Below are 15,551 nucleotides of genomic sequence, written 5' to 3'. Positions count from 1 at the left end.
AGCGTGTTTACAGGAGGTATTCAGAGACCTGGATTGGGAAGAATTGGGGATAAAAGTTTATGGAGAATACCTTAGCAACTTGCGATTCGCTGATGATATTGCCTTGCTTAGTAACTCAGGGGACCAATTGCAATGCATGCTCACTGACCTAGAGAGGCAAAGCAGAAGAGTGGGTCTAAAAATTAATCTGCAGAAAACTAAAGTAATGTTTAACAGTCTCGGAAGAGAACAGCAATTTACAATAGGTAGCGAGGCACTGGAAGTGGTAAGGGAATACATCTACTTAGGGCAGGTAGTGACGGCGGACCCGAATCATGAGACTGAAATAATCAGAAGAATAAGAATGGGCTGGGGTGCGTTTGGCAGGCATTCTCAGATCATGAACAGCAGGTTGTCATTATCCCTCAAGAGAAAAGTGTATAATAGCTGTGTCTTACCAGTACTCACGTATGGGGCAGAAACCTGGAGGCTTACGAAAAGGGTTCTACTTAAATTGAGGACGACGCAACGAGCTGTGGAAAGAAGAATGATAGGTGTAACGTTAAGGGATAAGAAAAGAGCAGACTGGGTGAGGGAACAAACGCGAGTTAATGACATCTTAGTTGAAATCAAGAAAAATAAATGGGGGGGGGGGGGCATGGGCAGGAAATGTAATGAGGAGGGAAGATAACCGATGGCCATTAAGGGTTACGTACTGGATTCCAAGGGAAGGGAAGCGTAGCAGGGGGCGGCAGAAAGTTAGGTGGGCGGATGAGATTAAGAAGTTTGCAGGGACATGGCCACAATTAGTACATGACCGGGGTTGTTGGAGAAGTATGGGAGAGGCCTTTGCCCTGCAGTGGGCGTAACCAGGCTGATGATGATGATGATGATGATGATGATGATGATGATAATGACACTTATTTAATTTTAACTTCAGCTTATATTACGTAGAAGCACAGACATTCTTATTAATCGACTACGACTTGACACCGCCTATACGATACACTGTCTTCACCCGAATCGAATGCGCTCTAATTTCGCAGTAGGTGCACGTAAAAGAACCGCAGGTGGTCAACATTAATCCGGAGCTCCGCTCTACGGCGTGTCTCATAACCAGATCGTGATCTTGCACGTAAAACCCCATAATTAAACTTTTTTAAAAAAATTTAGTTGTATAAATGTGGCTACGCGGACAAAGGCGCATACTATCTTTCTGTAATCGCGTCATCGTGATTGACCAAAACACCGCCTGATGTCGACGCTAATGGCATTAGATCGCAGGTCCTTAATTCTGTTTGAAGAAGTGACTGGGCCCGTGGTGAACAAGTGTGTTTCTTTCTTCCTTTCTTTCTTTCTTTCGTTCTTTCTTTCTTTCTTTCTTTCTTCGTGCTGTCCCGTTTTATGCCATGTGGTAGTGTTGTCACATATTGTTTAAAAAATTTAGTTGGCATTGTTGGTATGAGAGTTATTCTATAATGTCGGTGTTGTTTTGTTTTGGTTGTTACGTTGTAACGCCGTTTTGTGTGAATTCCTTACAAGAATCTCGCTTCCATATGCGAACTACGGACATAACTATAACTGCATAAAAGTGCATGTGAATGTGAGACAACGAGTAGCCGGCGACGCCGTATTTGCGCCAATATTTCTTTTTTACCGTGTGAATAAGAGAGAGAGAGAAAGAGAGAGAGACGCGTTAAATCCGGCCCGGCAAGCTTAGCGCTTTTCGGTTATCCATACAAGTATAGGTAAAGCCGCGAGCAGAATTCACGACGCCGCGGACTGCAGTTGTCGCAGTAAAGTTTGTCCCGTCCCTCTCTCTAGCACGCTGTGGAGCGAACCTTTTAACGTTGTGTATCAAATCGAGGCGGATCATGTGTAAACATAGGCACAACAAGTGCGCCCCCTCGGTTGCCGCGCGCTCATCGCGATTGCCACGGAGGCTCATTGTGATTGCCACGCAGGTTGGTTTGCTTTGACAGGTCGGCTTCGGCGTAGCGCGGCCGCTGTCAGCCCCTCTGTTTGTTCCCTTTCGGGCTGCGACCACGCTGCCTCAGCGGCGGAATGAAGAGCGCGGAGGCCGCGGGGAGAGCGGGGGGCTGAAATGCGCGCGCCCTCGTGCGCGCGGCGGCGCAACCCCCACCTCCTCCTCCCCCTCCTCGCGTTATCTCGCGTACGCCGCGCAAAAGCAAAGAAATCGTTTACGAGCGAAGCTGCCGTTTTGGTCCCCGCTCCGAACGAGCTGTTGCCGGACAGTCCACTTGGCGGCACCTTTCAGGGCGCGCCGCTCGTCGGGCTGTTTCTTTGTTCTCCCGATGCACCTCGCCTCTGGCGTCGACCGCGCGCCGCTCTGATCGCCCGACGTCCCGGGCACAATTTGTCAAAAAACACAAGAAGAAGATGACGCTTGCGGGCCTCTCTCTGCGCAGCGCGCGATCTTTTCAAGTCGCTGGAATTACAGGACCGCGCCGGTGCGCCAGCACCACTTGTATTCTTCCTCTTTGGACTCTCGCCTTTTGTTGTTCGAAGACTCCGTGTACTATATATGTGCGCGCGCGTGTATGTGCGTTCTTTTTCGATCTTTTTTCACGCAAGGGCGCAGCCTAGTTAGCACGGCATCCGTATACGTCCGCAACGGCATGCGTGCTCTGCCAGTTGGCCTGTCCTCATTGTGCCCGTGGCTTCCCGGCATGGTCGGCCGACTGTACCGGTATGTACCACATAGGCACCAACTATGTGTTACCTGTAAAGCACGAGGTCGCTTTAAACCGCTCCAGTAAAGACGCAGAGCTACTCTGCCAAAACTATACGCTCCCCTTCAGTTAAGACAAGGTCATCTTCTGTTTGACATGCGTCTGGATACTTCTACTGAGCACGGGTCTCCGCAGGTCTTCCTGAAATAGGACTACGCGTTGGCTGTTCACTTAAATGTCAATTGTAAGCAATTCATGCCCAAACAGTACGTATAAGAAATGACAGGTTAGTATAGAGTGTAGTGTACAATCGGTCCTTGGTCTGGCCCAGGCGAGGTATTTTTAAAGCATTTCGCTCCTCCCACTTGAGAAAGAAAACGAATGAAATGAATAATCCAATTCTGGTACCAGCCATGGCTACTCACATGTGCACCTTCCGGATGCATTTGAAAGGGCATATTGTTTAGTTTACATACATACACATAATTGGGGCTCTACATCTCGATCAGCGACGTGTTGTTGATAGCAATCCCCCACCTCTAGAGCAGTGGATAGGTGCTCCACACGGCTGGGTGATCAGCATTAGTGGACTCGCACACCTGACGCTACTCTTCACTAAATTACCCAGGACTCGAACTTGACTACACGTTAACAGTTGTTACAGGGAGGAAAATTTACTCCTGTGAAGAGCAGGCTATATACTGTGCAGAGAAGCTCGCCAACAATACACTCACATCATTGCAGGCATCCTACAGAGCTCTTTCTCAGCCTCCAGAAATTATTTTTGCATGAAAACTAATTGGCTGCAAATGTGGCTCGGCAACCTGTACGCCCTCGTAAGCCCATTTGTGGCAAGGTAGATTCTGGAGCAGAGATAAGTGCGAGGCATTCGTCGCCCAGCGATTGGATTCCAAGCAGAATGCCCGTGTGTTCGCCCGGACAACCTATCGGCCGGCAATACAGCTGCCATTACGACGCGTCGTTGCTTTGCCTCGCGGCTGCGCCGGGGGCTCCGAGAAGGCGCGATAGCGCGGTCAGAGCTTGACGTCGGTCGCCAGCGTGTGCCCCCACGGAAGTCTCCCCGGGGAGCCGCCCTACGCATATGTGCGCCTGCGGCGCGTTTATCCGCCGCTGCTACTTTCCGATGCAAGGGCCAATCCATCTTCGACAGGGGCAGACAATGCAACACCTCGCGCCGTGGACGCGCCAGTGTGGCGGCCCAGCAGACTAGCGAACGCCATGATGCCGGCAGGCGCGGCCGCATGGCCGCTCTGCTGGGCCGCCGTCGAACCGCTGCTCTGGTCCTGGCCGACGATGCCTTCCGGCCGCCGCCTCGGTGAGTGCCACGCGCCTCGCTCGATTCGGCCCGAGCCACGCGCACGCCCGTATCCAGGTCCACTTCATGAAGCAATTCGATGTCACCTAAAGGAGTGCGCGGGGTCGTGTGCTCCCGAGAGCTCTATCTTGACAGCACGGTGTCCAGGCAGAGCTCGTCGGTGCACAGCTTGCATCAGCCGTTATCTGAATGAGTGCAAAGCTCGAGGCCTTCTTCCGTGACATCTATGGCGACGGCAACTGAACACTGGGTTCGCCCCTCTTGCACATTCCCCCTTTGATATATACGCTGCGGCATGCGTCGTATAATCAGTATAATCAGTATAACATACAAATGCCATATGCAACATTTTACAGTGACAGCAGCTAAGAGCTCGAAACACGCTTTGCTCCATCCATCCCGTCACTCCGGTGTGTAGGGGTCGGCTCTCCGTCATCGTTGTCATCGTGTCGCCATGCCACCGATATTCGTCGTGTTGTCCTCGTCGCATACACTCGCGGGGAGCTGGCACAGGATTGCAAGAACTTTCACAGCGTTGGCAGCGGGAAGGAAGGAGGGCGAGGAACGCTGCTGGTCTCGAAGTCGTTGGTTCGATCCCAGCCTCGGCGGTCGCATTTCGGGGGAGAAACGCCCGTGTACTTACATATAGGGGCACGTTAAAGAAATCCAGGCGGTCAAAGTTAATCCGGAGTCCCCCACTACGGGCGTGCCTCATAATCATATCGGAGTTTTGGCATGTAAAACCTCGGACTTTAATTCAATTTTTAACTTTTTAGAAGCTGCCGCTGCCCCGCGCGCTCTGTATACGTATTATCAAAGGCCGTATTCACAAAGTATTTCGTTGGTAAGGGCTGTTCGCCATTGGTCGGTTGCCTTCGATAACAATGTGTCCGTCAACATGATTGGTTGTGATATGCTTTTAAGAACAGTTGTAGCGTAAAAAGTCTTTTTGTGAATACGGAGCCCAGACATAACGCTGGAAATGCGATATACGAACTACCAGTACTTCGGTTATCGGCGATGTGAACGTGGGCTGCAGCCAATACGAAAACAGAAAAAGGCGTTCTTTGCGACCGTTGCGGGCAACGCACCCGCAATACACAAGCTGCTGAGCATACGTCACCTGATGGGGATTTATTGGCATCCCTCTGAAACGCGTTGGTGACAAATACTCACCCAGCCTGCTTGAGTTAATCAGTTGTGCTATGCATGCTAATAATTCTAGCATTTTTGTATGCGTATCGTTAATCTTTTTTTTCAATTCCTCAAAACTTCACTGTCTACCTATGGCTGTAACGGATCCGGTCGTATCAATCTATTCCCAGATTTTTTTTTTCTACTAATACTTTAAAAGTCTCTTGCTTATCTCGAATGCTAACCGGTTGATGTTTCCGTCCACTTTAATCCAAACGCTTCTGGAAGGTGTACGTTACCTACGGGTCTCGCTGGATGAATACCTTCGCATCGTTTTAGGATGTGCTGAGTGGTCTCCGGATTTTTGCTGCTGCGGACACATGTCAGACGCCGCAGACGTCCAATATTTGGTGGCGCTGCTGTCGCATTCCCGTGCAGCCCAAAAATATTTCGGCGAACTCTACTGGCGTACATTTTCTCAGAAGGCAAGATTAATAGACGGGGCCCAGTTTTCAAAAGCTACTTTGCAGTGATGGTCCTTTGAAGCTGCGAACCGCTAGCGATGAAGAGAAGTGCTTCTTATTTTTACCTGTGGTTTGCTTGCATGTTTGTTTAGAAACGTGCGGCCTGGCTATGATTGCGACAATGGGGCGTGAATTAACTCAAAAGCTGCTGAGTGAACAGAGCTGGTAGGGAATTTCATTCTGTAAATAAATCCTTGTTCGTGTGCCAAAGTGGCAAAAAATAGGAGAAGACGGGGCTCGTCAGGTGAATAAACAAGCTAAATGGGTATCGGGAAAGCGTACTCAGCCGATGAAAAAGGCAGAGCTGAAACCACGCTGAAAGCCAGGTTCCTTAGGACGTCTCAGTTCTCCTGCCACCAGATATACTTGACTTGGATGCACTCCACGAATAGCGCGTACCTCACTCGGCGTCGGTGATGCTGAGTGGCGCCTTTCCTTGTTTGAGGGAAAGTGGCATATCAGTTCCAGTTAGCTTCGCTTCTGGGACTATATCTGCAATAGGACTTACGTTAACAGCAGTAAATGCGAATAAAGAATAGCAATACTCGCTGATGTATGCATTTCTTTTAGCCGTAAAGTGCACCGCATTATCCAAACGGCTAATTAGATGTCGCAGGAGCTGCCAAAGATGCAGCACAATTGGACTTTCCGACCGCCTTTCGCGTTTAAGTGTTCGTCTGCGTCTATGACAGTTAAAAAGTGCTAGACAGCACCTGGTCATTAAACGAAGAAAGCACAAACACCCTCACTGACCTCGAAGCATTTCGGCACGCAATCGTCCCTCTTGTGGTCCTTTCTGTTTTGTATTATATACCACCCCGGCCATAACTCCCGAGTCGGTATAGGCGCCATTACGGTGGGGCAACGCGCGGTAGCCGGGCACGGCGGCAGCGTCGTCGGTTATAGTAACAACGCGAATGTCGGCAATGCGAGCTGCGATGGCCCGTGTTGGCAATATCTGCCCCCACCAACGGCGGCTTGAGGCCTTGGCGCCCGTCAAATTCGCAACGGCGCGACGCGCGGTGCCAAGCAGCTGCCGGCGGACTGCGCGCGCTCGAGCGGTTCCCAGGCGTGGCGTTTTGTATGCACCGCGCATCTGGACAGCGCTTGCCCGCGCGATCCGTCGCCAGTTTGGTTGACGCGGCGCCTTATTTCGGCGCGTCGGGCAGGTGGATGCTGCTCGTGGCGGGCACCTCGGGGGCGAGCAGTTGCCGCCTTCTGTGATGTGGGAGGCAGCTGGACGCCCTTAATGAAAAGGGATTCGCCGATTATGCCAAGCTCGTTTCTCTTTCTTTTCGGGGATTTGCGCGCCCTGTGTGTCGCGCGTGGCGGCCCGCACGCGCACCGGATGCTCATTGCGCGCGCTGGCACGCGTCGCCACTTGTCCGGCAGGTGCACTCGTTTCTTGGCGTCCCCTGTTTCCCCCAAATCAGCCGCTCATCTGCCGCGCCTTCCTTCCGCGCACAGACGTGTATCACATTGATGCTCGGGTCCGGGATGGCCGTGAGGACACTCAGCAACGGCGTTTTCCCGGTCGGTCGTCACGCTGGAAAGAGCATCTGCAGCGCTATAATCTCGCCGTGACTAAAGCTCAGGCCTATACGCAAGGCTCCCTTCCTTATAGGAACGCTCCCTCCCCCCGTGCAGGGTAGCCAACCGGAACTGCCTCTGTTTAACCTTTCTATGCATCTTTTCTCTCTCTCTCTCTCTCTCTCTTAGGAACGCTTTTGTTTTTGATGTTATGCAAAAGAAACGCGCTAAACAAGAGAAACTTGGCCTCGAGAAACCACGTGCAGAAGGCGCGTCGAAGCAAAGAATTGGTCTCTTCGATGTGCCGTCGCTGTGCTAGACTGCCCCCGGACGCAGCCTTTGTCAACGCTCATTGGCTGAAAGTAACGCCTCGGTGACTCCTGGGCAGTCCGGCACGACAATGAGAGCGTTTGTCACCTTGGCACTTAGGCACGAATTTCGATACTGGTCGGTGTGCTCCCTGTTAGAACCTGTAGCCGGAACATCGAAAATCAACCTTCTTTCTAATATGGTGAATGTGTGCATTCTATAGAGGATTTGTGTACATTGAAACGCGACCGAAACAGTACTTCACATGCATACTACACAGTCTGCGCAATTTGGAACCATCAAGATAGCTTTATAGTTCACAGTACCACAGTAAGTAAATCAAATGCTCACTGTGGCACTAATAATTCATCATATTAATATCGTGAAACGTGTACTATGCGTTGCGTATAACGCTGGAGAAATCGCGTTTAATGACATCGTAATGGTACGTGTCAGTTAGCACGCACCCTTCTTCGCCCGTTCATGCTATATATATACTTACATCAAAAATATTTTCCCAACTAAATGCATGCTGTTTGAAGTCACAGTTATAGGCATATGTCGGTTATTTCTGGTTAAAACATGCGTACTGTTTAGTTCGGTTTTCATCGAACAGTCATTCTCAGAAAATGTGTATCAGATCGGCGACGCTTGAAACCGCAGTTTTACAGCTTGCGGAAACCAACTCCAAGAGGCAGGCTCGTATACCTTTAGTTTCAACCTTTCTTTAACACCCCCCCCCCCCAATTTCTGTAACATAACCTAAAAGCGATACATCATAAGCTACAGGATTATAATTGAGGTGCGTTCACATCGATCATGATTTTCCAATACACCTTTCTACGGCTGGTAAGGGATCCCCTCAAGTCTCTATTAGAGCTTTTCCTTGTGCTTGTCGACATCCCTACGCAGTTACAGTGGGATCTGTCGGCAGAAAGGCAGTTCTCTGCGTTGACAACTATATACCTCAATGTCCCTAACACAGCGCAAACTGAACAACAACAAACACAAAGCTCACGAAAAAAACAGCAATACGTACGCAAAAAAAAAAAGAACACCAAGGCACGTGTTATTGTTTTTAGGTGTGCCTTCTCTTTGTCATGCTTTAGTTTGCGCTGTGTTGGGGAAACGAATCCGTGCCGACTTGCTGAATTCAATACTCGGTCCCTAAAGCTGCGGTAACCTGGAGGAGGCGGGGTACTTCGACACACGCAGACTGCGCTGCGAGCCTCCTGCTGAAGACTAACACATTGTTGTGGTTACTATGATAATTGTTTCTTGTCCAACAATGACGGCTACCATCACCTTGAACTCGCACTGGGAGCAGTGCATCTGTGGCCGGACAGTCCACTCTTTCGCGTGGGCGCCAAGAAGGACAGGGGGAAAGCAGGCCAAGCTGGCAGGGGCGCTCTCACGGGCGCATTTCCCATGCGGCCGCGGGCCTTGGCCGCAGGCGGCGGCGTTTTCGGCATTCCGGGGCGTCCGGCGCCACATTGTGAAACACTGTACGACCCATCTCCGCCGACGAGCTCCCCGGCCGAACGACAATCGGGCGCTTTACATGACAAAAGGCGAGGACGCCTCGGGACGCAACGGCGAGCATCACCCGGACATCCCGGCACAAAGCCGCCAAAGACAATCGCGCGCATTATCGACGACCCTTCGATGATTATCGATCGCACTCGTTAGCAGGGAGGCGGGCAGGTGGCGGCGGGGTTACGGCGCGCTGCTCGCCGCTGTTATTGTGGCCATATTTTAACGAGTTTCTGCGTATAATGCTATTTGGCCAGGTGGCGCGCGCGAATCCGTGCGCTTTGTCTGGGAGACGTCGCCTATTCTCCTTGGGTTCCCCCGCTTTATCTTTGGCGGCCAGTGCGTGGTCGTTGGCTGGGGCCAATTATCGCGGGGGCTGGTCGGGCTGCTTCTCACGCTCCGTCGGAGGACACAAATTTCTGGCCCTCACGCGCGCGCGGGCAATCGCCGTAGACGACCAACCGTTTTCGGAACCTCTGGAACCGATGGGCACTGCTGGGTCCGCCCGAACCTATAACGAGCTCCGTCACTGCAGGCCACTCGCTTTGGATTCCGCTTTGTCTGCCTGCCAGTGGCTATCTCTTGACGTGCTCGCGAACTACTTGTCTATGTCGTTTGCTGTCAATTTAAGAGAACTTTTCTGCAGTCAATGAGGAACTCGTCTATAGTTCTGTGGGGACTCGCCTTTCGCCTTTGCCGGTGCAGCAGGACGCCCGCTGGTTGCTGCTTCGCTCGCTGTGCAGGAACAGCAGCGGCCGCTTGTTTTGAATCACGTTCACGATAAAATTGCATTATATATGCACTTGCGCATTCACATTTGTCACTGCGCCAGCGTCAATGAGAAACGTCAGGTTATTCTCCTTTGGTTTCTATTTATTGCTATGTTTGATGATGCAAACTTCAAGCGCACTGGAAAGGCGGGAAGAGTGGAAGGAAACGGAATTGAAGGAAAGTGCGCGTTCCAGAGAACTGAGAGTGGAGAAGCAGCATTGCATTCAAGGTTCGGCTGAAGATGTTCAATGCCAGAGTTGCTCTCGGCTATTATGTTTCATTAAGCGTATGGTGCAAAAAAGAAAAAGAAAAGAAAAAGAGAGGGGAAAATGCCGGTAAGTCTAAGAAGCGCCACCGACCAGCTGCGCCAGATGAGTCCAGAAAGACCGACTTGAACGCCGTAAGCTCGGCCTCAGTCCTCGTTTCCATTGGCCCAAAAGCACGAGGACAGCGGGGCCAGTATTTGAGAGTCGGCCAAGTAGAGCACAATGCGTTGGCGGGCTAGTTGCTGCGAATCCATGAATACTTTGTTTAGCGCAAAACAACAGGCACAAGAAAGACGACACCCCCCCAGGACAAGGCGCTACTCTCTACTGACATGTCAGTTGAGAGTAGCGCCTTGTCCTGGGGGGGGGGGGGGGGGGTCGTCTTTCTTGTGTCTGTTGTTTTGCGCTAAACAAAGTATTCATGGCCAAGTAGAGCCATCGACATTTTACATCGACAGGCACCATTTTAAGGACGGCCCCCGCGGACGCCGCGCGTTGCCGCGGAACGACGTTCGTGCTATATAGCACCATGGTTCATCATCGGTCGCCCGTCAATCACGGCGGCGCGTATATATAGCACCGGCCCGGGTGATGCTGAGGCTTTCGTCCGCCCACAACGGCCGTATTTTCAATCAAAACGATTTTCTCACTCTCTGCCCTGCCCACCAAATCTTGTTTGGCAGGCCCGTCGAAATTGAAATATGCGATTTCTAGGCAAAACCAGCGACTTTTTTTCCATATCAAATTAACAACATGCACATTGTCACAGATCTATCGTTCGTTTACACGTATAGCGGTGCAGCAAACAGCCCGACCATTGCGGCAAGACTGGGTTTAGCCACGAAGAGTTCAGTATATGTGACAGCAAGATGTAACTCTGCAGTGCACAGAGCATATCTTGAATCTCCCGGCTGAACGGACCGAACAGAGCACTCGTATTTGCCACACGTGCGTTTGGCCATTCCACGACAAAAATTATTATTATGATGGTGATGGCAATTTAGGTAGATGATGTGATGAAGTATATTAGGGGCGGGATAATATATATGAAACGAGCCTATTCCATTCCTTTATCCTTTTCGCGCTTCGTCAGTGCTCCCAGCGGCGCTCCGCGACTACATCATGAGAGTGATCGGCCGGTTCTGGGCGCGGTGGACGATATAAGGAATAACATCGAAAGAAAGGAATCCGTACCTTATGGTCGACCTAGCGCATTTAGGCTCCGGTAGTGTGTGTAGCTGCATGCAAGATGACTTGCGTACGTCGCCTTGCAGACAAGCGTGTGGTGGTTCTGACCGTTCCGGTGCGTTTTTGCTATGTATACGGTTACACCGAACAGTTTCGACACAAGGATATTTTTCTTCGACAATAGGCCATATCTCGAAAAAAAGAACGGTAGCTCGAATTCTCCCATTCCGACTCCCCCTGCGCGACATCGGGGAATTAGGCTTTTCGTATCAACAAATGTTTGAAGGCTATACGAGTGCCGCGAGTTAATTTTTTAGCCTTATGGAACGAGCAGTCTGGAATCAACTGGAAAAACGTCCGTGAGCGTGTTGTATATTGAATGTCCCAATTATAGGGCACGCAACCGCTCAAAAGAGAGCAAAACTTATTCCCCGTCTGCCATAGTTTCTGAACTTCTCGCGATGGTAAAATGTCACCCTATTAATTTATAAGAGCGGCACTCATTGCATTCTGTTATCTACTTACATTCACTTTTACACCGTTTATACGACGTTCCCTCGTTTGTTCCTCGTGGTCTGCAAGTTGTTTGGTTCACTTCCACCACAGGTGATAATGTCGCTCATTTTCCCTTCTTAACTATCAAGAACGGCGTTTTCTTGGTGCCCCTGTCTTATAGACACAGGAGCCTTGGCTGGCTTCTGTAATCATCGAACACGTAAAGGAGAACGAGCAAATAAGAGGGAGGTAAAAAGTAAATAACACGCTGAGCAGTGACACCGAATCGGAACGATATACCGGGCGCACAACAATCTGCGCGCGGACACCCGCCGCAGCCGCCTTTCGCTTCCGCGTCGGGCGCGCACCACCGCCTCGTCCGTGCGCCGCAGAGGGCCGGCTCCGAGTCGCGGTCCAGCGCGGCGAGTCTCGCTTCGCTCGTTCTTGACGAAACGCGGCGGTTTTCTCGAGCCGGTCGGCCAGCGGCGTGACTCGGGCCAGACCACGTAATTCCGTCGCTCCTGTCTCTCTTGAGAGAGCAGCGAGACAGGGCGCGCGCGCGCGGCTGCAGGCATAGCGCACCTTGCGGGCGATGTGTCCAGGTGTGCATAGCCGCGGGCCGCCCGCGGATCCCCTTCGTTTCCTGCAATTTAGCGGCGCAAATGGCTGTGTCCCGTCAGCTCGGAGATGCCCGCTGGTTAAGCCCTCCTCGCGCGAGCAAGAGAGCTCCGATCGAGCGCGGCTTTTCCATGCCGCTTGATTGCGATTGCGGCCAAGCGTGCAGCGGGGGCCCACCGCTCTGCTCCCGGCCCGGCGCTCTGCTTTTATCCTTGTCTCGTACTCTGCTGGGTTTCGCTTCTTCGGGTGTGATGCCTTGCTTCCCGAGCGCCGACAACCGAGGCCTTTCTGTGCCCACTCAGCCGCCTGTTTGATCTCCTTTTGCGCAAGCGGTGCGATATATACGCTCTTTATTGTCCAGCCTTTCCCTGGATGCTCGATGCATTTAGGTCGCATTACGCAGCCGGTTTCACCGATATGCTACCGATATGAATGCCGAGTTACATATTTTTTTTCTGGGCCATGTGCAGTGTCCGTGACTACATTTTAGTTTTCGTGTTTCCTTTGTGGGTGGTTGATAAGAAACATCAACACGACAGTATTGTGGGAATTCTGTCATGGTCCCCCTCGCAATGCAGTGAAACATATACATCTCTGCGAAATAAGTTCTTTGGCGAGTAGGTGCCTGTTCATGAATAGAAAAATAAAAATGAGCACGTAAAAAGGACAGGTCCTGTAGTTTGTTTGTGCTTTCTTTCGTGCTCGTTCTCTTTTTCGTATTCATTGAACTATATATCTCATATAGAATGCATGAGCAGTGCACGCGTAATCTCCCATCCACGTGGTTCTTGTGACAAGTGCTCTTGGCAGGCGTGCGCATATAGAATTTATTTAAAGGGCTATTTTTGTTTTCACTGATGGTCTCAGTATGATGACACAGAGGGACAAGCGAAAAGCATGGGGTGCTGATAGACGGTAGTAGCTTCTTTGCTACCCTGCTGCACGGCGAGAAAGAAAAAAATGGAAGGGAAGGATGAGCGGGACTCAGAAGTCGAGGACAGAAGCATCAGGGGGGGGGGAGGAAGGGGGGAGGGCGCATAGAAAGCAAGTACTAGAGGGAGGCCCCTACATGATGTAAAATATACACGGAAATGCTTATGTCATCTTTTTGAACGAGTATGGACGAGTTTGTTGTAAAGTCATTTCTTGTCGTCCAAGAGGTTGAGCGCAGTGAAAAGTGACTGCCTCTGCTTATGGTATATACTGTGGACAGTGCGCACAGAATACGATCGGTCGTTCCCTGGCGACCGCAGTGATCGCAAGCTGCGCCGTCGGACATTCCGGTGCTAAAGGCTTTAGTAAAAGCTCTGCCTTTCTAAACGTAGTTGTCAGAGTCGGTCAGTTCCGCCAAAGGTATCCTACATTGAAGCAGAATTATAGCAAGCGCACAAGTAGTTCATAAACGCTTAACTTCAATCAAGTCGGCAATGAGGAGATCGGTGATTTAGAAAGTTCTTCGAGCACAACCATTTTTGAGCAACAGACAAGGTTTCAAGTCACCAATGTGAATTCTCAATCGTCATTTGACAGCTGGGGAGCTTAACATAATTTAACACTGCACAATGCGGTATAATTCTGAAGCGCGTGTAGTAGCCCCAGCGAAAATACAAAGACACACGACTCGTATCTTATAGTTTCGGCAATCGGGAACCCAGGAGTTGCCCTTCTCTTTGCACCCTTTTAGTGGCCACGATTTCTCGCCAAGGGCCTATGGGAAAAGTGGCCGCTATTGCGAGTGCTTCCGCGTGTCCAGCAGCTCCGAGCAAATGCCTTTCCATTGTATATACGCTGCCCCTGGCGCATCAGTCTGCTGTTTGCACACTAGGCCGTCATGTGGAAACACGGTGTGCGCGCGAGCCGTGCTTGTACAGCGCCCTCTTTTTGTATCGTCACAACGGTAGAGTGTGGAAAAATAGCGAATGGGGTGGGGGAGTCGAGACCAGTGGGTCCGCGCGCGGTGACGCATCTCGGCAGGGCCGCTCCTTCGGAGGCGGGCCCCGAGTGCCGAACAAGGAGTCGAGCCACTCGGGCGCGCAACAAAGGCCTGACGACGGCTCTCCGCGCTGAGGAGGCTCGCTCTAACAGGGCAACTGTCATCGAGCCCCCGCGTGCCCGGGACGCTCCCCGTTTTTAAATGGGACGTAATGAATGTCCAATTCGCTGGAAGGCCTGCGTCTCGGAGAATGGGCCGCCGGCTGCGGCCTGAACAGCGGCCACAACGGGGGCTGCAGCTGGACGGCCGACCGTTGCGGCGACCGCCCCCAATCGAAAGGTCAATGGGGCCTGCGCCGCCGACGCCTGGGGAGCGCGCGCGCGCCGCGGGGGCTCGTGCAACTGCTTTGTGGCGCCGCGCGATTGAGACGTTCCGTGGGCAAGGCGAGCCTAACGGGCCGCCTGGCCTCACGTGGGAACCTGGTCATCGCGAGATGTCAGCTGGTGAGGGGACACCCGCCGCATTCCCGAGGCTGCGCGACCACAACAGGTCAGCAGCTGCTGTCCCCACTCCGTCCGCGCTTCCCTTTGTTTAGGGAGCACATTAACGGCAACCATTAAAATGCGACCAGCATAGAGAGAAGGAGAAAGAAGCTCGTTCTTCCGAACGAACCGGGGCTGTATATAGAGAGTCGCAAGGCGTGTTCATATAGTAAACTTGGCATACGCTTTGAAGCACGTTGAAATAAAACTGAACTGAACTCACTAAGAGAATGGTGGAAAGTAAGGACTTTCAGCTTCTGCCTGCGAAAGGCGTGGCTTGGCGGATAGTTTCGGCGAGACGAATCTCGAAAGAGAGAAAATATTAAAGGTTGGATAGAGGAAGCTTTGACTCCCTTGCAGTCTAGACAGTCGCGCGTCTCTGCGCAGCAGCAGTTGATAGGCAATATATGTATTTAAACTGTGCTCCTCAGGCGATAACATGCCGCTGAGTTCACCGCTCTTGTTGCGCGGCAGTGCGTATGTTTACAGCTCAGGTGATCGGCCCCGTATTCCAGGACGGCGACCTGGCGTAAGTCACATGCGTAGGCCCCGACGCCTCTGGTCGGCAGCGACTCGAGGCAACACGCGCATTCCGCAGGAGCTCGTCAGCGCCCCGCGAGGGGTGCCTGGCTTGCACCTGCGTGCACCGCTTCGCGTGGCCGTCCGGGAGCAAGGGTGGTGCCGCGGGTGTCCCGCCTGC

General features: G+C 51.8%; 1 protein-coding gene and 1 long non-coding RNA gene across 4 annotated transcripts in view; one reads left to right on the top strand and one right to left on the bottom strand.

Annotated features, from left to right (window-relative positions):
* L (zinc finger protein Lobe) overlaps positions 1-15,551 on the top strand; it is a 172,084-nt gene that overhangs the window by 117,687 nt on the left and 38,846 nt on the right. The window contains exon 1 of one of the 3 annotated variants that reach the window (XM_075671885.1): positions 3,767-4,008. The exons of the other annotated variants lie outside the window; for them this stretch is intronic. Coding sequence (XP_075528000.1) covers positions 3,912-4,008 — 97 coding nt within the window. The 5' untranslated portion in view covers positions 3,767-3,911. Of the gene's footprint in view, positions 1-3,766; positions 4,009-15,551 lie in introns of those variants that run through there. 3 annotated transcript variants of the gene reach the window in all.
* LOC142560090 (uncharacterized) overlaps positions 1-15,551 on the bottom strand; it is an 86,738-nt gene that overhangs the window by 60,718 nt on the left and 10,469 nt on the right. The gene's annotated exons all lie outside the window — the stretch shown is intronic.

Source organism: Dermacentor variabilis, chromosome 1, assembly GCF_050947875.1.
Source record: "Dermacentor variabilis isolate Ectoservices chromosome 1, ASM5094787v1, whole genome shotgun sequence".
NCBI classification, from domain to species: Eukaryota; Metazoa; Arthropoda; class Arachnida; order Ixodida; family Ixodidae; genus Dermacentor; species Dermacentor variabilis.
This window is presented reverse-complemented; position numbering and strand designations above follow the sequence as displayed.